At 37.1% G+C, this 23,818-nt stretch overlaps 1 protein-coding gene across 4 annotated transcripts in view; it reads left to right on the top strand.

Annotated features, from left to right (window-relative positions):
• GAS7 (growth arrest specific 7) overlaps positions 1-23,818 on the top strand; it is a 282,466-nt gene that overhangs the window by 185,957 nt on the left and 72,691 nt on the right. For all 4 annotated transcript variants that reach the window (XM_027850132.1, XM_027850135.1, XM_027850134.1 and 1 more), the window contains exon 3: positions 317-397. In XM_027850132.1, the coding sequence (XP_027705933.1) occupies positions 317-397 (81 nt within the window). The remainder of the gene's footprint in view (positions 1-316; positions 398-23,818) is intronic.

Genomic DNA, 23,818 nt, shown 5'->3' with positions numbered 1-23,818 from the left:
TTTTAAAAAGAGGGTTCAATTTGGAAATTCCAAGCCTATAGTAGGTAACTCCATCTCTGCCACAATATTGCCTATGAATCCTAGACTTCTGGCCCACAAATAAGCAGGTCTTTCCCTTCCTTGAGACTCTGGCTATGAACATGGGGGAGGGACAAATGGGGAGAATCCTGTCATGCCCCTTGGTTTTCTGGACAAAGAAAAAAAAAGACCCTTCCCTGTTAAGCCACCAAAGATCTCCCTTTTGGCTTCATCCTTCTTTAATTTGCTATCTCTTGTTCTGTCCTTTGACACTCACAATGCTATTCTCTTTGACTAGAGACTACATGGGAGCGGCCCAACGGTTCTCCTCGGACCCCATCAAGCCCTGGCACTCAGAGGAACTTTCAGCCTGCGACAGGTACTGTCTAGTTGCCATCACCTAGCAACAGGAAGCAGGTCACAGTTAGGTGTCAATTTCAGTCCCTCATTAGAGAGCTCCAAATAGTCAGTTCCAGCATCTGAAATTGAAACAGAGACTTGCCAGAATTCTCAGATATGGCTGACCTAGTCTAGGCATAAAGTAATGGCCACAGATAGGGAGTAAAGACTGAGCATAGTCTTATGGTCCTAATAAGCCCTAAAGGATTTTAGCTGTTGATATAGTGGGAAAGGCAACTCTGATAGTTTTAAGGTTCTGGTGGAACCAGACTAATGAGAAATGCCCTAAGAGGCCTGGTGCCAGAGTACCTGGTGAATGTCAAATTGTCTAAAAGAACTCATAAAGGAAAAAAAAAATGATGGAGGTTGAGGGAGAGAGGGGGCAAGACTGACAAGAAAGGAGTTGCAAACGTAAGTCATTTGTGATTTCCTGGAGAGTGATGCCTACTTTCCAACATAAGTATACATGAGATTTGAAGTACAGCCTATCACATAATGTGCTCTGTGGTCCAAGACACATAGAATATGCCATCTCTGTAATTTATTTGTCTGTGTGCAAGTTGAGTTGTACTTAGGTGTGTTGAATCTTTAGATCCCTTGGGATAAAGAACAGTTGTGGAATTGAGAGGACTGTGAGGTATAGTCTTTGTTCCTGGCTTATTCAGTGTTGTCCAGACACTAACTAAGAAAAGAACAAAGTAATTTCTTTCAGATATTATGACTACTGAATACAACTGGAGGCACTGAATCATGTCAATATTGATATTCTCACTAAAAAAGAAACCAAAAGGTATTAGGAAGTTACAACTAAAGGAAAGGTGATACAAAAGATTTCCTTAGTGATGGAATCAAGATCTAAGTGAAAGGAAGCATTTTTGCCTTAGCTCCCTAGCATAACTCCTCTACAATAACCTAGAAAATATGCTAGACTGAATTTTGAAAGGGAAAGCCAAGGAAAAGTCACAGCGAGTCATTTTTCTAGCCCAGAACAGTTTAAGAAGACAGACAGAAAATTCTACTGACATTGGGACTGAGACTTAAGAGAAGCACAGTGCAGTGTCAGCAGTGGCAGGGATTAGAAGCATTCTAGTGCCCAAGTATGGAAAGGGAGACAGAACTCTGGGACAGAAAGAGTGGGTTCTCTTGTGGGAATCCTTGAACTGACACTGGGATCAAAACTGAGTGCTATCTGGTAGCTCTGTCACCCATTACTCACTTCTAGGTCATAGACCCAGGGCATCAAGGAGTGATTACAAGCAAGTGGGGCCTTAGTTGAGTACAGAGCACCAAAAAAAAAAAAAAAACAAAAAAAATTCCAGAAACATAGAAGTATGGCTCTGAGCTCCGGAGAAGAGAAGTAACTCAGTTCTAATTTTTAGCTTAGTACATAAATCTGCAATGGAATAATCAGGGCAGGAGACCAAGACTAAAACGGAGTTGAGTTGCTCTGAATCTGGAAAGCCTCCCAGTGGGCTAACGCTGAGTCCAGCAGCTGTCTAGTATAATTCAACTATACCCAACAGACCCAACTTGTAGAGCTCAGACCAAGAGGTCAGTGAACGGCCTTTCCCCAGGTCATACCACTTTGGAAGCCTTGAAAACATTCAGTCCCCCGCGCTGATCTGTGAAAGACATAGAAGAACAAAAGCTAAGACCAGATATCCCCCCCTAGAGGTGAGTAGAGTCCAACACTAACATAGAGTCCAAATTAAAGAAATTAGAAAAATGAGCAAAAAAAGGACCTAAACATGAAGAACTACTCTAGTGATGAAGACAATGACTTAAAAACATCTATAAACAAGATTTCAGAGAACAATTCAGATTGGACACAGACACAAAAAGAATTCCAGAAAGAGTTAAAGAAAGACTTAAAAGAACTAAAAAAAAATAATTTTAAATACCAAATGAGAGCTATGGAAAAAAAGATGTGAAAAGAGAATTAACAGCTTGGTTTAAAAAAAAAAGCACATAACTTTTTTGAAGCAAAAGTGCAGCCATCAATACAGGCTTGACAGGTTTGATATCATGCATCAAAACAAAGCAAGACATATTTTGATAGACGTTTGGTCATGGTTTATAATGAGCATAAGCAAAAAAGATCATCTTAAAGATAAATTGCAGTTTATATGCCAATAACGTCTATTCAATAATATAAAGAAGTGGAAAAATGCTACCAAAAAGCCCACTGATATGTCACTTCAAATTAAGTCAGTTTTAATAATTGGTGGATTTGAATACCACAATAGGCACTGGGAAGGAATGTGAAAATTTGACTCAGGATCAAGAAATTAAAGAATCCAAAGTCTTGTACACTACCTAGAATCCTCATGCCTAAATCTCATGAATATCTTTTCTTAAAACAACAATAACAAAACAATTTTATTGATGTCTTTTTAATTTTTTAAATAAGTTTTTTATTTCTTTCACTTTTTACACCATCATAGTTTTCCCCAATATCCCTACCTCTCCCTCTCCCAGAGAGCCATCTCATGTAACAAAATATTTTTTAAAGATGAAAAGGAAGAAAAAGAAGAGAAAATAAAATAAGCATAACTGAACAATATATTAAAAGGGTCCTAAAACATGTGTAACATGTAACAACTGTGGACTTCCCACTTCCACAAAAGGGTGGGTTGGGGGTGTTTTCTCTCTTCACTTTAGTCCTATTTTTGAGCATTATATTTTTGCTGCATTCACTTTTGATTGTATTTGTGTGTGTGTAGTTTTTATTTCCATTTACATTGTTGTAGTTATTCTGTAAATATACAGAATAAATAAATATAAAACAATAGTTTTCTTGGCTGTGATTCATTCTGAATCAATTCATGTAGATCTTTTCCACGCTTCTCTATATTCATCACATACATCATTTCTTATAGCACAGCAATACTGTGGACTACTGCTGTTTTCCTGCTAAAGTCTAACCATGTAAAGCATTTGCAAGGAAGTGCCAGGGACACAAAGAAAGGCAAGAAACAGTGTCTGCTTTCCAGGAGCTCGCAATCTAATGGGGGAGACACCATACAAACAACTATGTATAAATAAGATATAAAAGGGATACATCGGGAGTTAAGGAGGACTAGGAAAAGTTCCTTGAAGCAAGTAGAGCTTTAGCTGAGACTTAAAGGAAGCCGGTGAATCTAGGAGGCAGAGATGAGGAGGGAGAGCATTCCAGGCATGGGGGATAGCCAATGAAACCTCTTCAATGTAGTATCCTGGGCAAGGAATGGAAAAGAGGTCATGGTCACTATTATCAAAGAGATAAATCAAGGGGTAAAGTGATGGAATGAAAAAAGATTTACATAAAACTTAACAAGAGACTAAATTAACCATATTTCCCCCCAAAGCATTTAAAGATGAAACTGGGAGAACAAGAAATATATAGATCTCAGGGTTTATTTTACAAGAAACTGCTTTTTTCTTCACTAGCTGTAGGGCCACCATTTTTGAAGTCTTACATTGCTGCATAAGGAAGTAGAAATGATATTCAAGAAAACAAAAGAAGGAAAGAAAGGAGGAACAATATATAGACCAAGTATACACAGAGGAGGTCCCAACTGAACATGAGCTGGAGGGATTGAAGGATTGATATCCGAAAGACTAAATCTTTAAGGACAGTATAAAAATGGAACAAGGATACTTTCACAATCCATAGTCTTGAGAAAAGCACATTATTAAACTCATCCAATTGCCTGAAGGGAGCAGAGAATACTAGGTCTTAGTATGATTAACAAATATTTGATACTAGAGCCTTAAAGCCTGTTTCTCCTCCCTTTCCCTCCCCCCGCCCACAACCCAAGCACATGTTGAGGTTATAAAAGATATCTTGGTAAATATTACAGAATAATGTCAAATAAAGGATAAAGCAGGGAGACACAAGTTCATCAAATGTGTTTGCCACTGTTATGGAGGATGTCCATCACAGAGAACAAATGAAACAGAGCCGCCCTGCAGATTGTGAGGTCCTCCAGATGTTCCTTTTTCGCAGATGAAGCACTGATTTTATCAAGCCTTGGAACACTACAGAACATCCTAAGTAAGGTCTGTAATTACTCAAAAGAATTTGGCCTCACTATCACACAGGAAAAATGAAGCAGATGAAGAATGATATCATAATGTAGAGTTGGATGGGCAACATGTAGAGTTAGTCCATCAGTTCACATATCTAAAATGACAGTGCAAATCGTTAATGAACTAAACTCAGAATTAAATAGGAGGATGAAAGCAGTCTGGGAAATGGTGACTACAGAACTCACCCTGACACAATGGTGTCACTCTGCCTAGAGCCCCCAAATTTGTTATCCAAGCTTTTCTTGAAGATCTTCAGCAAGAAGGAACTGTTTCCAAAACTAATCCATTTCACTTTTAGATAACTGATTTGGTGAAAATGTTTGTTTCATCACATCAAAATCTCCCTCATTTCAATTTTGTGTATTCTTTCTAATTCTACTTTCTTGGGCCAAGCAATGCACATTTAATTAACAACAACAATTTGCTATGTGCCAGGCACTGTACTAGGTACTGAAGATACAAAGAAAAAAATGAAATAGTTACTTTTTTCATGGAGCTTACATACTACTTGGGGAGAAAACATGTGCACAGTAAGTGTGTGTATATATTTTTCTGTATTTTATGTTTGCCAATGTACACACATACACACACGTGTGTGTGTGTGTGTGTGTGTGTGTGTGTAAAAAATTTAAATTGAGGCACTAGCAACTGAAATGATCAGGAAAAGCCTCATATAGGAAGGGGCATTGGAGTCAAGTAAAAAGACAGGCAAAACATATTCCTTGCCTCGAACAAGCTCATGGTACAGTGGGGGAGACAATGTACAAATAATTGTATTGTTGTTGAGTCATTTCAGTTGCATCCAACTCTCTGTGACCCCATTTGGGTTATCTTAGCAAAGAATGAACTGTTTGCCATTTCCTTCTCAAGCTCATTTTACAGTTGGGGAACCGAGGCAAACAGTTAAATGACTTGCCCGGGGTCACACAGCTAGTAAATGTCTGAGGCTAGATTTGAACTCAGGTCCTTCTGATTCCAGGGCCAGCACTGTGCCACCAAGTTGACCTACAGAACTATATATAAACAAACTATTTGTAGGATAAATATGAAATAATCAACAGAGGGAGGATACTAGAATTAAGGCAATCAGGAAAGGCTTTCTGTAGATGGTCAGATTTTATCTGGAAGAAAGATTTTATCTTAAAGGAAGCCAGGAGAGCTGAGAGGCAGAGATGAGGAGAGCATTTGAAGGTTGGAGGGCAGTTAGTGAAAAGCCTGGAGTAGGGAGATGGAGTTTATTGTGTAAGGAACAGCAAAGAGAATAGTGTCACTGGTTCACAGAGTATATTGGGAGGAGTATAAGGTATAACAAGACTGGAAATGAAGGAGAAGGGCAGATAATGAAGGTTTGTGAAGGTTAAACAATTTTGTATTTGATCCTAATGGGAATAGTGAACCACTGGAGTTTATTGAATGGGGATGGGATGGGGTGACATGGTCAAACCTGCATTTTAGGAATATGAATTTGATAGCTGAGTAGAGGTTTAAATGGAGTGGGGCAGGAAGATCAACCAGCAAGTTATTGCAATAGTCAAGGCTTGAAGTGATAATGGCTTATACCAAGGTCATGGCAGAGTCAGAGGAGAGAAGGAAGCATACTCTGAGAGATGTCACAGGGAAAATCAGCAAGTCTTGGCAACATATTGGCTATGGAAAGTGAGAGAGAGTGAGGAATCAAGGATGACACCTAGGTTTTGAGCTTGGGTAACTGGGAAGATGGGAGCATTCTCAGTAATAATAGGGAAGTTAGGAAAAGGGGAGGATTTGAAAAGAAAGATAATGATTTCAGTTTTGGACATATTGAGTTGAAGATGTCTATGGAACATCCATTTTGTGATATCATATAGTCAATTAGAGATGAAAATTTGGAGGCAAGCAGAAAAATTAGGGCTAGATAAGTGGATTTGAGAATTAGCATAGAGATGATAACTGAATTCATGAGAGCTGATGGAGTAGTATAGAAGAAAGGATGAGAAGAGTTCCCAGGACATGCCCTGTGTGACACCCATGGCTAGCCAGCATGATGTGAAATGAAGATCTAGCAAAGGAGACTGGGAAGAAAAAGTCAGATAGGTAGGACAAGAATCAGGAGAGAATAGTATTACAAAAGCCTAGAGAGGTAAGTATCAGAAGAGAGGGTGCTCAACCGGGTAGAGTTCTGAAGGAAGCTAGAAATTCTAAGAGGTAGAGGTGAGGACAGAGTACATTCCAGGCATGGGGGGCAGGGGGGGAGAAGCAGCCTGTGCAAAAGTACTTAGACTCCTATCTAATGTCCTCGTAAAATGATGTATGTAAAGATCAACAAGCAGGCTAATTTATCTTGACCAGAGAGTATATGAATCTCACTTTGCTTTTTTGTTGTAGAGGATGAATTATCAAAGGGAAAGACTTGGGACTGGGTTACCAAATGGAAAGCTCTTTAAGTAGTCCATGTGAGGGATAATGAGGGCCTAAGTTAGGATTGTGATCATGTAATTGGAGAGAATGAGTTAGATGCAAGAGATATTATCCAGGTAAAAAATCTACTAGATTTGGCAATTGATTGAATATGTGAGGTGAAGAAGAGGGAGGATTTGAGGATGACTGTAAGGTTGCAAATCTAAGTGCCTAGAAGTATGGTGGTATCCTTAATAGAAACAGGGAAGTTTGGAAGAGAGGTGGTCTTAGGAAGCAAAGGCAATGAGTTCAGTTTTGAACATAGGAAGTTTGAGATATCTGTGGAACATCTAGTTGGGGATGTTCAATAGGTGGTTGGTGATGGCAGGCCTGAGGCTCAGAAGAGAAATTTGAAGTTAGTATATAGAACCATGGGAGCTGATGAGGTCACATGAAAGGGACAGAGATAGAAAAGAAGAGGGCCGAGGACTTAGCTTGGGGGTGCATCCATAAGTAGGGGAAGGCTATGAATAATGGTCAAGCATAGGAGATAAAGGAGTGGGCAGAGTAGTAGGAGTAAAACTAAGAGGAATAAATATGCAGGGAGGAAATGGTGGTCAGCAGTGTCATGCTGCAGAAATGTTAAGAAGAATGAGAATTTGAATCTTAGATTTAGATCTGGAATGGACTTTAAAGTTCCTAGAGTCCAACACAACTTTTTTTTTTTTACAGATGAACTTTAACTGAGGTTAAATGACTTGGCTAGGATCACACAGTTGATGAAGATCTGAGGCAACATTTGTAGTCAGACCTTTCGGATTCCAAGTGCAGCACTCTATGTATTACGCCACACTGCCTCCATTGATTGAGAAAAGGCCATAAAATTTGACAATTAAGAGATTATTGATAACTTTGGAGGGAGAACTTTTATTTGAGTGACGAAGTTGAAAGCTAGGTTTCAAGGAGTTGAGAAGGCAGTGAGGAGAAAAATAGAGGCACCTGAGTATGTTTTTCTAGGAGTTTTGCTGTGAAAAGGAGACTTTTAGGACAGTGGTTTAAGTGGATGGGGGATAAAAGGAAGAGTTTTTATTTGTTTGATTTTTAAAATTGGGAAAACTTGTCAGCAGCAAGAAATTAAAGATTAGAAAAAAGAATCATGGGGAAAATCTAATAGAGGAGATAGAATCAGTGGTACAAGTAGATGGGTTAGATTTGATGAAGAGAAGGGCCATCAGAAACTGGAGTAGATGGAAAGGGAGGGAAATGATATCAAGTGGTATTGAGGCGGACAGTAGGAGAGAAGAAGAAGCTCATAAGAAATGTCCCCTAGTTTCTCAGTTATGCAAGAAGTCAGGTCCTGTGCTACAAGGGTGGGAGGAGGGGTGGTTTCAGGGGTTTGAGAGCTCAGAATATTCACTGTAGGAAATAAAATAGAAAAATCATTTAGGGAGAAGCAGAAGTTGCTTTGTTGCAGTGAGGGATCAGTTCAGATTAAATAACAGATTTGCAGTGGATATAATCCTATATAATTTAATCTCCCACCCCCAACCCCAGTTTTCCTTTTTTGTGGCTAAATATAGTTGATCTTTATGGAATGATCTTGGAAAGGCCTTGTGCCACCATGGTTACCCTCTTTTGGACACTTTCCATTCAGCCTTCTAATACCCTTTTGTAAAATGTGAAAAACCAAAACAGGAATCATTGCTCCAGATGTAGCATGGCCAGGGAAGATTACAGGGCAACTTTCAGTTCCCTATTCCTGAATGCTGTGATTCTCTCTCTCTCTCTCTCTCTCTCTCTGTCTCTCTCTCTTTCTCACTCTTTCTTTAAAAATAATTAATTTATTTATTCTTAGTTTTCAACATATACTTCTATAAGATTTTGAGTTTTAAATTTTCTCCCCTTCCCTCTCCTTCCCCCTCCCCAAGATGGTGTGCAATCTGACATAGGCTCTAGTTATACATTCACATTAAGCATATTTTCCCATTAGTCATGATATAAAGAACAATTAGAACTGATAGGAGGAATCATGAGAATGAAGCAATTAAACAAAGCAACAAAGGAAAAGGAGAACAAATAGTATGCTTCCATCTGCATTCAAACTCCATAGTTCTTTCTCTGAATGTAGATAGTATTTTCCTTCATGAGTCTTTTGGAGTTGTCTTAGATTCTTGCATTGCTGAGAAGACCTAAGTCTATCACAGTTGGTTATTGCACAGTGTGGTGTTACTGTGTACAATGTTCTCCTGGTTCTGATCATTTCACTCAGCATCAGTTCATATAAGTCTTCCCAGGTTTTTCTAAAGTCTGCCTGCTCATCATTTCTTATAGCACAATAGTATTCCATTATGTTCATATACCACAACTTGTTCAGCCATTCCTCAATTGATGGGCATCCCCTCAATTTCCAATTCTTTGCCACCACAAAAAGAGCTGCTATAAATATTTTTCTACATGTGGGTCCTTTCCCCATTTTTATGATCTCTTTGGGATACAGATCTGAAAGTGGTATTGCTGGGTCAAAGGGTATGCACAATTTTATAGCCCTTTGGGCGTGGTTCCAAATTACTCTCCAGAATGGTTGAATCAGTTCACAACTCCACCAACAATGCACAAGTGCTCCAATTTTGCCACATCTTCACCAACATTTATCATTTTTCCTGTTTTGTCATGTTAGACAAACTGATAGGTGTGATGTGGCACCTCAGAGTCATTTTGGTTTGCATTTCTCTAATCAATAGTGATTTAGAGCATTTTTTCAAATGACTATAGATAGCTTTAATTTCTTCCTCTGAAAACTGCCTGTTCATATCCTTTGTCCATTTATCAATTGGGGAATGACTTGTATTCTTATAAATTTGACTCAGGTCTCCATATATTTCAAAAATGAGGCCTTTATCAGAGACACTGGTTGTAAAAATTCTTTCCCAGTTTTCTTCTTCCCTCCTAATCTTGGTTGTATTGGCTTTGTTTTGTGTGAAAACTTTTCAATTTAATGTAATCAAAATTATCCATTTTGCATTTCATAATGTTCTCTATCTCTTGTTTGGTCATAAATTCTTCCCTTCTCCAGAGATCTGATAGTTAAACTATTCCTTGCTCTCCGAGTTTGCTTATAGTATCAGTCTTTATATCTAAATCATGTATCCATTTTGACTTAATCTTGAAAGAGGGTGTAAAATGTTGGTCTATACCCAGTTTCTGACATACTATTCTCCAGTTTTCTCAGCAGTTTTTGTTGAATAGTGAGTTTTTATCCCAAAAGCTGGAGTCTTTGGATTTATCAAATAGTAGATTACTATGGTCATGAACTGCTGTGTCTTGCATCCCTTACCTGTTCTACTGATCCACACTCTATTTCTTAGCCAGTATCAAGTAGTTTTGACAATTGCTGCTTTATAATACAGTTTAAGATCTGTTACAGCTAGGCCACTTTCCCTTGCATTTCTTTTCATTAGTTCCCTTGATATTCTGGACCTTTTCTTCTTCCAGATGAATTTTGTTATTGTTTTTTCTGGCTCTATTAAATAATTTTTGGTAGTTTGATTGGTATGGCACTGAATAGGTAAATTAATTTAGGAAGAATTGTAATTTTTATTATATTAGCTTGCCCAACCCATAAGCAACTGATATTTTTCCAATTATTTAGATCTGACTTTATTTGTGTGAAAAGTGTTTTGTAATTGTGTGCATATAGTTTCTGGGTTTGTTTTGGCAGGTTGACTCCCAAATATTTTATAGTGTCTACAGTAACTTTAAATGAAATTTCTCTTTATATCTCTTACTATTAGGTTCTGTTAGTAGTATACAGAAATGCTGATGACTTGTGTGGATTTATTTTATTTCCTGAACTTTGCTAAATTTGTTTATTATTTCAAGTAATTTTTTACTTGATTCTCTAGATTCTCTAAGTATAGCATCATATCATCTGCAAAGACTGATAGCTTTGTTTCTTCTTTGCCTATTCTAATTCTTTCAGTTTATTTTTCTTCTCTAATTGCTAAAGCTAACATTTCTAGTACAATATTGAATAACAGTAGTGATAATGGACAACCTTGTTTCACCTCCCATCTTATTGGAAATTTCCTAGCTTGTCCCCATTACGTATAATGCTTGCTGATGGTTTTTGATAGATGCTACTTATCATTTTAAGGAAGACTCCATATATTCCTATGATCTCTAGTGTTTTTAATAGGAATGGGTGTTGAATTTTTTTCAATGCTTTTCAATGCTTTTTCTGCATCTATTGAGATAATCATATGATTTCTGTTAGTTTTGTTGTTGGTATGGTCAGTTATGCTGATAATTTTCCTAATATTGAACTAGTCCTGCATTGCTGGTATAAATCCTACCTGGTTGTAGTGTATTATCCTCAAGATAATTTGCTATAATCTCTTTGCTAACATTTTATTTAAAATTTTTGCATTTATATTCATTAGAGAAATTGCTCTATAATTTTCTTTCTGTTTTGGCTCTTGCTGGTTTAGGTATCAGCACTATATTTGTTTCATAACACCAGGCTTCCGTTGATGCAGCCTATGATCACAAGGATTTTTGTCTACCTTATCATGCCACTGACACATTGAGTCTGCAGCTCACTAAAACCTGCATGTCTTTTTTTTAGATGAACTGCTGTCCAGCTGTCTTCACCTTCCTGTACTTGTTGACTATTTGATCCCAAGTGTAAAAACTTTGCATTTTTATTTCTATTTTTCAAATTTTCATATTCATATTTCATTCACATTCATTTCATATTCAAAATGTCATATTATAAGAAACTGTATGTTACAAATAAGGAACTTTAAAGAAAAGCAAAAGGAAAGGAAAATAGCAGCCACTCATAAACATTTATTAAGTACCTACTGTGTGTCAGGCACAATACTAAGCTCCAGTATGATTAATGTATGATCAAAAAAGGTGAGATGGTGATGTGGTAAAGGATGAAGTATATTGCCCATGTGCTATTACAGGAAATCTAACAAGGCTCCCAACATGTTGGGCGGGCACAGTCAAGAAACAGTGACACAGAGGCTGTCCAGACATGAATGGGCTGGGATTTGCATATTTGAAGGAAACTTGCAGGTGATCTTGGTGAGGAAATGTCCTCTACTTGATGCAAATCCACAACTTCTGATCTTATATTTGTCCAGGGGCACTTGAAAGGTTCAATGACTTGCCCAGAGCCAGTATATGATGGAGATAAGAACTGAACCAATCTTATCCTTGCTCTGAGGTTCTGTCCACTAGGCCATGTTTCCTCCAAGCTTTCCGTGAAGACCTCCCTCCAGTGAAAGAGAACCTACTGTCTCCTAAATTAGCCCATTCCACTTTTAGATAGTTATAATTGTTGAGTAATTTTTCTGATGTGACGCCTCAATCTCCCTCTTGGCAATTTTCATACATTCCTTTGAGTTCAGCCCTGCTGACATAATTTTATTAGATTTGATCCAGTATCAAGATTGTTTGAATTTTAGGATCATAGAATAGAATAGATCTTGAAAGATCCCTAATTCAGTCTCCTCATTTGACAGATAAGGAAACTGAGGACAAGAGAGGTTAAGCAACCAGCCTAAGTTTGTACAAGTAATGTATTATAAAGCCAAGGTTTGAACCCAAGTCATCCAACTCCAAAGTTAATACTCTTTCCACTGACTGGCTCTCTCATCTAAATGTTAGCTGTTGTTCCTCAGTTTGTGCCATCTATAAATTTAATAATCAAGACATTTGATCCAAGTCACTGACAAAAGGGCCAAGTATAATACCAAGCACAGATGTCTGGGGTACAAGAGAACTCCACAAAGTTGACTGCAATCCATTAATGAGTACCTTCTTGATCCAACACTTCATTTATTTCTGAATCCAATTAATTGTACTATTTTTTTGTTCATATCTTTCCTTTTCTATAAAAACAACATAAGTTTCTGTCAAATCCTTTTGCTAAATCTAGTTAAATTGTATCTGTAACATTCACTTGATCTTACATTTTAAGAATGCTGTCAAAAAAAGAATATGGTCAGTTTAGCAAAACCTCTTCTTAATGAAGTAATGCTAAATTTTTTGGGATCTTTGTGATTTCCCTTTCTTCATGTTCACTAGCCATTCCTTAAATAATATGCTTTAGAATTTTGCTAGAAGTTGCAGAAAAATTCCATGAATCTTCAGCCTCTATTCTCTTGCTTTAAAAAAAAGGGGGGAAGGTATTACTTACCCCTCCTAATTCAGTCAGAATTGACAGATATCACAATTTGAGAACTAGAAAGGACCTCAGTGGTGATCTAGTCCAGACTGTTTATCAGGGAATCCCCACCATACCAAACCTGACAAACATTTATCTATTGAGTTGCTTGAGCACCTCAAATTAGAAGGAGCTTACCACTATACTTTTGGATAGCTCTAATTGTTAGAAAGTTTTTTTCCTGAGGCCATGCCTTAATTGTCATCTTCGCAACTGTCACTCAGTGCTCCTGGTTCTGTTCTCTGAAGCCAAACTCAAATGTAATCTCTTCTCCTTGACAGCTTTTCAAAAACTTGAAGACAGGTATCATAACTCCCTGAGTCTTCTCTTCTCCCAGCTAAAAATCCCCAGTTCCTACAACTGATTTTTATATGATCTGGACTCATGGCCTTTCACCATCTTGGTTTTCCTTCTCTGGACACTGTCCGGCTTATCAATGTCCTTCTTAAGCCATTGTATTCAGGAAAATATTCTAGATGAAGGTCTGACAGGAGCAGAGTACAGTATGACTCTCACCTCACTATCACCAAAAGATGCACTCCTATTAATGAATCTCAAGATCTCATTAGCTTTTTTTTGTCTGCTCTGTTATCCTGCTGAGTCACTGAGCTTGCAGTCCACTAAGACCCTCCCCCCCGCCAAAGTCTTTTTCAGAATAACTGCTGTCTCACCATGCCTTCCTTATCTTATAATTGGGAATTAGAATTTTCATATCCACGTCCAAGATTTTGTCGTTATCCTAATTGAATTAAATCTTAGTAGATTCAGCCCAATGCTTTAGCACGTCACGATCCTTTTCAATCTTGGCACATCCATTGGGTTTGCTATCCCCACCTTCCACACCCTACACTCCGTTTTGGGTCATCAGAAAATTTGATGAGAATAGTATCTACCCTTTTCTCCAGGTCATTGATAAAAAAAATTGAACAGTACAATGTTTAATACAGATCTTGGGATAAGCCACTGGAGACCTCTTACTATATTGAAATTGGAACTGTTATCACCTCTTCTTTGAGCATAGTCAATCAGTTATGAATACATCTTTATTTTATCATCTAATCTGTATCTCTCTTTCTTCTCCACAATGACAGTATCAGATACAATCAAAAACTTTGCTAAGATCTAGTCTAATTTTATCCACAACATTCTCCTCATCTACCAGTTGTAATTCTGTCAAAAAAAAAAATGAGGTTAATCTGGCATCTAGCTCTTTGTAATCATCATTTCTCTCCCTACTTCTTCACCAATAATCTCTGTAACAATCTGTTCCAAAATTTTCCAGGAATTAAAGTGAAGTTCAAAAGCCTCTAATTTTCAGATTCTGTTCTCTTTTTTGAAAACTGAGGTATTTGCCCTGTCCTGTTTTCTGAGATCTTTCACATATCACTAATATGTAGCTCAGTAGTCATGTTTGCCTGTTCTTTCATGACCAACAGATGTCAATCAATCAGCCAATTAACAGTCATTTATTAAGTCCCTGCTTATGTTCCAGGGGCTGGGAATACAAAGTCAAGAGTAAAATTGTCCCTGTCCTTGAGGAACTTATATTCTAACAGGAGAGACAGCAGGACATTTATAGCTATCACCTTCAACACAGGTACAAAGTAACATTGAAAGGAATTGTATTGACAGCTGAGGGAGCAGGAAAGACAAATGTGTCAGTTTGATCAAGTTCATCTGAGCCTCATGACCCAAACTCATCACAGTAGCTGTATATTCTCTTACTTTCTCTCTACTTATCTTGTGTTTCTATGCCTTCTTTTATGCAGTTCTCCTAGTCTAAAGATCATTCTCCTTGACAGAGAAACCAGAAGTAAAACAAGAGTTAAGGAGCTCTGCTTTCTATCTCCTACTTTTCCCTGATATAGATTTACTTAAAACAAAACAAACAAACAAAAAAACTTAATGCCTCTGTGGCTTCTCTTGCCAACCTTAGATTTAACACTACTGACCCTTTTCTTACAAGACTGTGCCTGACTATTATATTCATCTTCCATTTACTACCATAGTTTCTATTTTTTTGTAAATGTCTTTTAAAAATCTGATCTGGATACCAGATCCCTGTGCGTTCATGTTGATCTTTTTAAGTAACTCCCTCATTTCTACCATTATTATATTTTCCTCTGTGTCTTCAGAATTTCATTTTTGAAAGCTTCCCATTCCTCCTGACCTGGCTTATCTTATAGAATTGGGTCCATAGTATCCTATCTTACCTTCCTTCTCTCCCCATATCTAGAGTGCATTTCAGGCAACATTCAGCTTTCTTCTCCTTGGTCACAAATGCTAAAATGGAGCCACTCTCTCCCAAGTTTCCAATCATTTCTACCTGAGTATCCAGTTATTCTTTGTTGGTTAAGATCAGTTCCATAACAGAAGTTCTCCTCATTAGTTTCTCCACCTTTTGAAGGATAAAATTATCATTTAGACAAATTAAAAAATCATTAGATGCTCTGCTTTTGCAAGAGAGAGCTCCAGCAGACATTTGGAAACTAAAGCCCCTTATCATTGCTATGTCATGCTTCATGACAGGCTTGTCTCTTTTTTCATATGTTTCCTATTTTTGTCCAGGTGGTCTGTAGTATGCTTTGATGACAATATGACTTCTATTTCTGTTTCTTAATCTTCACTCCAATGTACTCTACCGTGATTTCCCACTCTTATTGATGGATTTCCTCACAGAAGAATATCTTTTTAGTAATCAATGCTATTCTTTCTATCCTTTAGAATAAAAGATTTCCTCTTGAATCATATTCTATGATGTTTAACTTTTGCTTCTTGGATTAGGATGTCTAGTTCATCTTGCCCGTTAAAGATTTATGAATCTGATGCCATGTGTTTTACTGCTAGTTGATTTCTAGGATTTTGTATCTCTTGAACATCTCTCCTGCTGTAAGTTTTGCTACATTATTACTACATTCTATGCTATCTAGAGTACTGTTTTATGTGTGAGTATGTGTGTGTCGAGGGAGTGGAGATAGATACAAATATAGATGTAGATATTTGTATGTATACAAATAATTCATGCATATTTCTGCCTTGTTTTAAAATGCTTTAGATTAGATTTTTAAGACTCAAGACTAGTACTTAATGGCCCTTCGGTGATGCAAACTAATGTTTGGAAAAGAGCCTATATATATCATTCCTATGTCATTCCTGTATTTTAAGCCATAATTCGGAAATCCAAATCCTTTTCTCAGATACTATCTTCTGAACCCAGGGTTTGTTTCTCACACTATTACCTTTCTCTTCTGATTAACATCAGTTATGAAAACACCACTAGTACCTTAAGGTCAATACTTTTTTTTTTTGCCTAGAACTTCATAATCTTTAGCAATATTTTCTAGATTATTTCTGACAAGAACTTGTGCCCATGTGGATAAACAGAATTGGATACTAGTAATCCCATTTGACAAGTTTTTGGAAGTTCTCTGTCATATCCTGGATACATGCTTTAAGGAGACAATAGGCTTCTCTAATGTTGACATCATGTTAACAAATAACTGTCACAATATCCACAAGAGTCACCTGCCAACTAGCAGCAGCTAGGGAGATACCTCAGACCCAGAGTCAGGAAGACTTGAATTCACATCCTGCCTCAGACACTTACTAGCTGTGTGACCTTTGACAAGTCACTTAGCATGTCTGCCTCAGTTTCCTCATCTTTGAATTGGGGATAATAATAGCATCTACCTCCCAGGGTTGCAGTAAGAATAAAACAAGATAATGTTTATAAAGTGCTTTGCAAACCTTAAAGTGTTACATAAATGTGAGCTAGTATTATTCCTCACTTTTTTTTCCTTTGATCTACATTGCATGTTCATTCACCTTTAAGTAAAATAATAATGAGACAGAAGTGTAGGAATCAACAGAATGGTTGTTTAGCTGGGCTGTCTCTTCATTGAGCATTATAGCTAGATTTCTCCAAGGGATATATAGCTCGATGTGTTTCCAAAAATTGTTTCCTTCGATAGTGCAGCCTCTTGATTGGATAAGCCAATCTCCCAGTGGACTGAGTCAAGCAAGCCACTAGCTGGATGTGCTGCTATTGAGCTCTTCTCAGGGTACTGGAACTCTGCTTGGAGAGTTGAAATACTGGCTTCCCTGACTGACTGATGGGAAACTGTAATCTTTTCCACCTTCAGCAACTGGAATATCCAGGTGGTCATACCATGCTTTCTTTAATTGGAATGATAGAGAGTTCTTTCAGGTAATATAAAAATCATTAGCTTAGGACCTACAGAAGCCCCTTCCCTTTGAGGGTCTCAGAGCCTTAGCTTTTATGTTGTTTATCGCCTCCAAGGGGAGATACTAGTAGCTATCATTTGTATAGTGCTTCAAAGTTTGCAAAGCACTTTACAAATATTATCTCATTTTATCCTCATTATAACTTTAGGAGATAGGTACCTTTATGATTCCAATTTTACTATTGAAATGTGAGGCAGTCAGAGGTTAAGTGGCTTGCTCAGAGTCACACAGCTAATAGGTATCTAAGGTCAAATTTGAACTCAGGTCTTCATTATTCTAGGTTCAATATTCTATCCCTTGTCCACTGCATCACCTTGCCTCTCCTAATAGACAATGTTTCTAAGCACAAAAGCACCTTCCCTTAATAAGCCTCTTTTCCTCATCTTCGAGTCATTAATTCCAATTTAACCAGTTAATCCTCCTATAATCCTTTGGGAATCTTAGGTAACAAAATGGCTAGGGATAAAGGTATGAATGAAGTCTCTAAACCCTGGAAAGCAAGGAATTTTCACCCTGTCTTCTTCATATTCAGTTGATCTATCAAACCTGAAAGGGAAATGTCTATTTTATATTTGAAGGCATTCTGCCCCATATCTCAATATTTCTGTCTTTTAGCCCTGAAAACTTTCAGCTTTTTTTTTTTGGCTAGGCAATGGGGTTCAGTGACTTGCCCAGGGTCACACAGCTAGTGTTATGTGTCTGAGGCTGGATTTGAACTCAGGTCCTCCTGACTCTAGGGCCGGTGCTCTATCCACTATACCACCTAGCTGCCCCTTAGCTTTTCTAAAGCATAGAGGCACCCCCTTGTTATACTTCTTTACTACTACCCAGTAACAAACTCACTCCTATCATTAAACAAAAGCCCTCCCTTGTACCAAGTCAGTATTCTTACCTTCATTTCTTAATGGCATGTTCATGTCACAAAGAAAATGGTGGAGTTGAATTTGATTGCCTTTTTGGAGGGAAATGCAGTGAGTTGGAATGGGTTCTCCTCATCTGAATGCCTTCCTTTGTGGTGTTTTTCTTACTCCAAACTCACTAATATAATCAGCTAGGGAACAGTTTTAAAAAGCTTTTTTTTTTTTTTAATAAAATTAAATGTTCAGAAGATGATGTATGGAGCTCTGGGAAAGGACAGAGGAAAAGCAGGTCAAGAGAAAATTAGAAGGAAGCCACAGATTTGCATGGCCAAACCACATTTGGGATAGCTTCATAGAAGCAAAGAACAGAAGAAAAACAAGGGCATCCTGTTTTAATTTTGTCTTCCAGCTTCATTCTACAGAGTGTGGCAAAGCTAAATTTGAACAGGACCAATTTTTTTATTGGATCATTAGAATTCAGAGTTGAAAGAGATCTGAGAAAGGGCATTTTGTCCAATTCCGTCATTTTACAGATGAAGAAATTAATGCCCAGAGAGGGGAAATGGCTTTCTTAAAACTATAGGGCTTGTTACTAGTAAAGACTAGAATTCAAGACTCCTGACTCCCAATCTAATATTCTTTCTGCCATACCACTTCCTAGATGTTCACTAGTACATTATTTCTCATCATTTCTTTTACAGACAAGCATAACATAAATTACTATGGACCTATACAACTTTTGCTACCAGTATTCCTTACTTCTTAAAATTAATAAAACTAAAAAACTGAATCTTAAAAAAAAAATCTCTCACATCTTACTTCCTCCAGTGGAACTCTCATCTTTTCAGTTCCCAGTTCACTCACCAAAAGAAAAACCACATTCAGATAATTCAGTTGCAACTAGTATGCAAAGTGGCTCTATCTACATAGGAGTGCCTCACACAAGGATTGTGGATGCCTCCTCACTCTCAAAGTGATCAAAAGAAGTTTTCAAAGGAATAAATCCAAGCTATCAACAACATTTTGAAAACAATTTTCCAAGTCACACTGCTCTTTTGATAGTAGCAAAAGACTATAAAATAAGAGGGTTTCATCAGTTGAGGAATGGCTGAACCAATTATGGTATATGAATGTCATCAAATATTATTGCACTGTAAGAAATGAGGAAAGACAAGGTTTCTAAAAAACCTGGGAAGGCTTGTAGGAACTGATAACTAACAGTGAACTGAGCAGAACCAAGACAACACTTTATATGGTAACAACAACAGTGTAAAAACAACTTTGAAAGACTTAACTGTTAAATATGATGATCAACTATGATTTCAGAGTACTGGTGGTGATGAATATTTCACATCTTTGGACAAAGAGGTGATGGAGTCAAGATACAGAATGAGACATGCGTTTTTAGATGTGGCCAATGGAGAAATTTATTTTTGCTTTGACTATGCAATTTTGTTATAAGAATTTGGTTTTTCTTTTTTCTTTTTCAATTTTGAGTGAGGAGAAAGTGAGAAAGAGAATAGGGATAGTATTCCCTGTCCCCCTATAGAAAAAAAAAGAACATAAAGAATCACAAAACTGTTTTGAAAGTTACATGTTGAATTTATTAGTTTAAAAGAAAAGTAACTTCTACATAATAGAGATTCATAGTTTCGTATATAGTGTTTTTCTTTTGTTTATGGAAATGCTCATTTGTTAAGGTCTGAATATGAAATATAAAAAAAATTATAAAAGATACTTATTCTCAAGACTGTCTCATTCACTCCGTCCTCCTCAGATTTGCCAGTTGAGATTCCCAGAGAAAGTGTACCACCATAGATTATACTCAAACTCTCTCCTAGAGGTAACCTTGCTCTGGGAGAATATACTCCTACTCATATTGATGTCATGTTTAGATCTTAAGTATAACCATTTCCTTAGCAATAAGGCAAAAGAAATAATAGCATAAAAGACATTCATTAAATCAAATTGTAAAGTAATGAAAAATTGCAATTCATATATAAATCTGGGTCATACTTACCCACCAATACATTTAATACCTCTGGGGGAAGAGTAGATACTCACAGAAATCTGGCAAGGAAAACATGAGGAAGGAAAACTCATGTACTTGGGATACCTTAAACTCTGGAACCAGAAATTCTCTGTCTCAGGAATAATTTACAAAAGTTTCTTAATGAGTATGACTTGTGTGTTGAACAAATGCTTTTACTGCTAAGCTGAATTAAGCCACACTAGGCTTGGTGAACTCCTCACTAGCTGTGATGTCTCTTCAGAACCTATTGATCTGCTGAAGGACTTCTCTGATTGTCTTCCTCTAAGTTATTCTTCTCAGCTGGACTTAGACCTCAACAGTAACTATAATTTCCACTACTTCAAATTTCAAAATTAAATGATGCAGTTCTAAAACCTGTTTCCCCTCCTCCCCTCCCTTATCTTTCTAGGTTTGTAGTCCATATGCTTTCTGAGAACAATGCTGCTTATTATTAGTAACCAAATTCTCATCTTCCTATAATCAGATAAATTATCTTTGTCTCGTGATCATAGTTTGTCACATTAAAAATGAAAAACTGTCTCAGTGAGAGTAACTGATATAGAGTAACTATTTCTCTTAGGATTCTAAGCAGACCCATGCCCCATTCGAGTGAGTAGACATTACTCAATAACAAACTGTTCCTTGTGAAAAGGCAGTAAGTACCTTAAAGGGACTGTACCTTATGTAGATGTTTTTCTGTTATTTACAGTATAGTTTGGGTTGAGGAACACTGCACTAAAATGATTGTTTCTTTTTGAGCTGCCATTCCAGGAAACACCATTAGAAGTTATTATAAGTTTAAGTAATACTGATAGATTGATTTGTTGATTTGTGAATTTTATGTTTGAGACAGAATAACAGTATAAAGAAGCAGCTCGGCAGAGAATGTTGGAGTTAGAGTCAGGAAGACCTGAGTTTGAATCCTGTTTGAGGCACTTACTAGCTGTGTGACCCTGGACAAGTCACTTACCCTTTCTTTGCTTCAGTTTTCTCAACTGTAGAATGGAGATAATAAAAGTAACTACGTCTCAGTTGTTGTGGGCATCAAATGAAAACACATTAAATGAGAACATTAAAACATTATATAAATACTAGCTGTACAAGAAAGGTAAAACTGGAATCTTTACCCATATTCCCTGAAATCTGAAATTTTCAGGAAATCTGGGAAAAGATTCCAGTTTTACCTTTTACTATACAATAATGATATTTTTTAGCTTCCATTTTTGTGCTACTTTGAAGTTTACAAAGAGCTTTTCTCACAATTCTGTGAGGTAGGTCGTACAAGTATTATGCCTATTTGGGGCATATGGGGAAATTGAGTCTCAGATAGGGATTATGAGCCTAACATCATATAGGTTCTAAGGAATTCAGTTCTCCTTGATTTTTGTGTAACATGTGATGTAAAGTAGGCTGACCCAAGGTTTATCAGTGCTAAGAATTAATTTTTGTTGAGTAAACAAGATGCCTCTGGGTATTTAGGAGAGTTATAGAGCTTTGAGTCTTAAGGAACAAAGGCATTCATGTGAGAGGCACAGGATTATTAGTGTTAACAGCTCTCCAGTAAAGCTTGGGCTGCCCACAAAGATGCTCTGAATTGTATTCCTTTCCATCCAAAGAAGAGACAAAGCTAACTTGATATTAGGACTAGAGGGTGGGTTTCCCCCCATAAAGCAAGTGTTTTTGGAAGATCTCTGGAGAGGGAGAAAGGAGAGGACATAAGAAGAAGAGAAAAGAGAGGAGTGTCTATTCCCTCACACATGCAACTGCATTGTCCCCTCAGTGGCAGGCACTCCTGCAATTCTCTTCCGCAGACCAAACCTTTCAAGGGAGACCAGAAGAGGTAAAAACAAAAAGGGCAACTTGGATGTACATGACATTATGTATGGTTTTTTGTTTTTGTTTTTGTTTTTGCTTTTTGGTGGTTTTTTTAAAAAATCATATTACTATATTAATCATATTAATCAAATATTATATATTATCATATATTAATCATATTAATTACTTTTGGTGGCAGGGTTGCTAAGAAAAAACAGAAACAAAGAGCCAGTTGTCATTACATTCTGACCCCTGACTTACCTCAGAGAGATGTTACAGGCACCAATTCATAATCACATCCTTTCCTTTTGATAAATAATCTATCTGAATGGTCTTACCTTATTTCTCAAAAACACCTGTGTTTATCCTGTCCTTACATTTCCTTGCATACAATTGTTCTGGGCATGAGGGTGTGGTACAGCTCTGAGGGCTCCCCTGGAGAGAGTGGCCTTTCCTATCACAGGGCTAGGAATTACAACTCCTACTCCATTGTTAGAAAACTTTTGTTTTCTAACCAGGGGCTTAATCATATGTCTTTCATGTGTTTCATAACTACATTTGCAAGTATAGAATTTCTGTGCACTTGAAGTCTTTTAAAATCTGTTTCATGAAACATAAGTCTAACATAGTGACCCCTAGTGTTTGCAGTAGGGGAAAAAAAAAGAATGAATTAACAGTAAATAACGGATAAGGAAAGATTTATCTTTCAGGAACCAGAAGAACTTGAAGGACAATATAGCTCAAGCTAGTACAAGAGTTTCTTATTCTTCTGTCCAGAGAAACTCAGTAGGAATGCTCTACTTGGATGAGGGTAAAATGAAAAAGGATTAAGTAAGAAAAAGAATGAAGGTTGTCTAAATTATTAATTTCTGACTTACAAAAAATTACATATACATATACATATATATACATAAATATATATATATATATACATACATACATCCAGGTAGAGGGAAAATCTGTTTCTCAGAATACTACCAACCCTCCTCCTCCTACCCCCATCCTCATCCCAGTTGATAAATGTCAGAGCTTGTTACACTCATGCCATAAAGGATAGAAAAGCACATAACTGAGAGTAGGAAGACCTAGGTTCTAATCCCATATCTGTCATAGCCTAGCTATGTGACCGTGGGTAATTCACTTACTCCCTCTTGAACTCAATTTCTCTGTCTAATACAGTTGGAGTAGGTGATATCTAAGGGCCCATCCAACTTTGATATTTTACATAGTTTTCCTGCATTATCACATGGCACACAAAAAGCTTCTTGGAAGGTCAGAGGTAATAAGAACACCAGACCAGGCTACAGTGCAAGGAATTTCTGGAAAGGTTACATATTAAGATTCAATCAATCTTCAAGTGTTTATTAACTAGGCACTAAGAATACAAAGGCAAAAATGAAATGGCCTTTGTCCTCAAAGAGTTTACGTCCTATCAGAGAAAGCAACATGTATTGATGATTATTGCTAACATTTATATAGTATCTTAAGGTTTATGTAGTATTTTACAAATAATATCTCACTTTATCCTCACAACAACCCGAGGAGGTGGGTGCTATTATTTTCCCCATTTTACAAATGTAGAACCTGAGGCAGACAGAGGTTAAGTGTGTCCCATAAGACCATAAGCAACTGACCAGGAGGCTAGAAACTGTGGGATAAACTAATGATTTGGTCATTGGGAATAGAAATTGATACAATGAATACACAAATGTAAAATCTTATATTTGGGTGACTTGGTTTGTAGATTAAGTGCTTGTAGAAAGAGGG

This window comes from Vombatus ursinus, unplaced genomic scaffold, assembly GCF_900497805.2.
Source record: "Vombatus ursinus unplaced genomic scaffold, bare-nosed wombat genome assembly UNPS02008996.1, whole genome shotgun sequence".
NCBI lineage: Eukaryota > Metazoa > Chordata > Mammalia > Diprotodontia > Vombatidae > Vombatus > Vombatus ursinus.
Note: the sequence above shows the minus strand (reverse complement) of the source record. Positions and strands in the feature narration are given on the sequence as shown.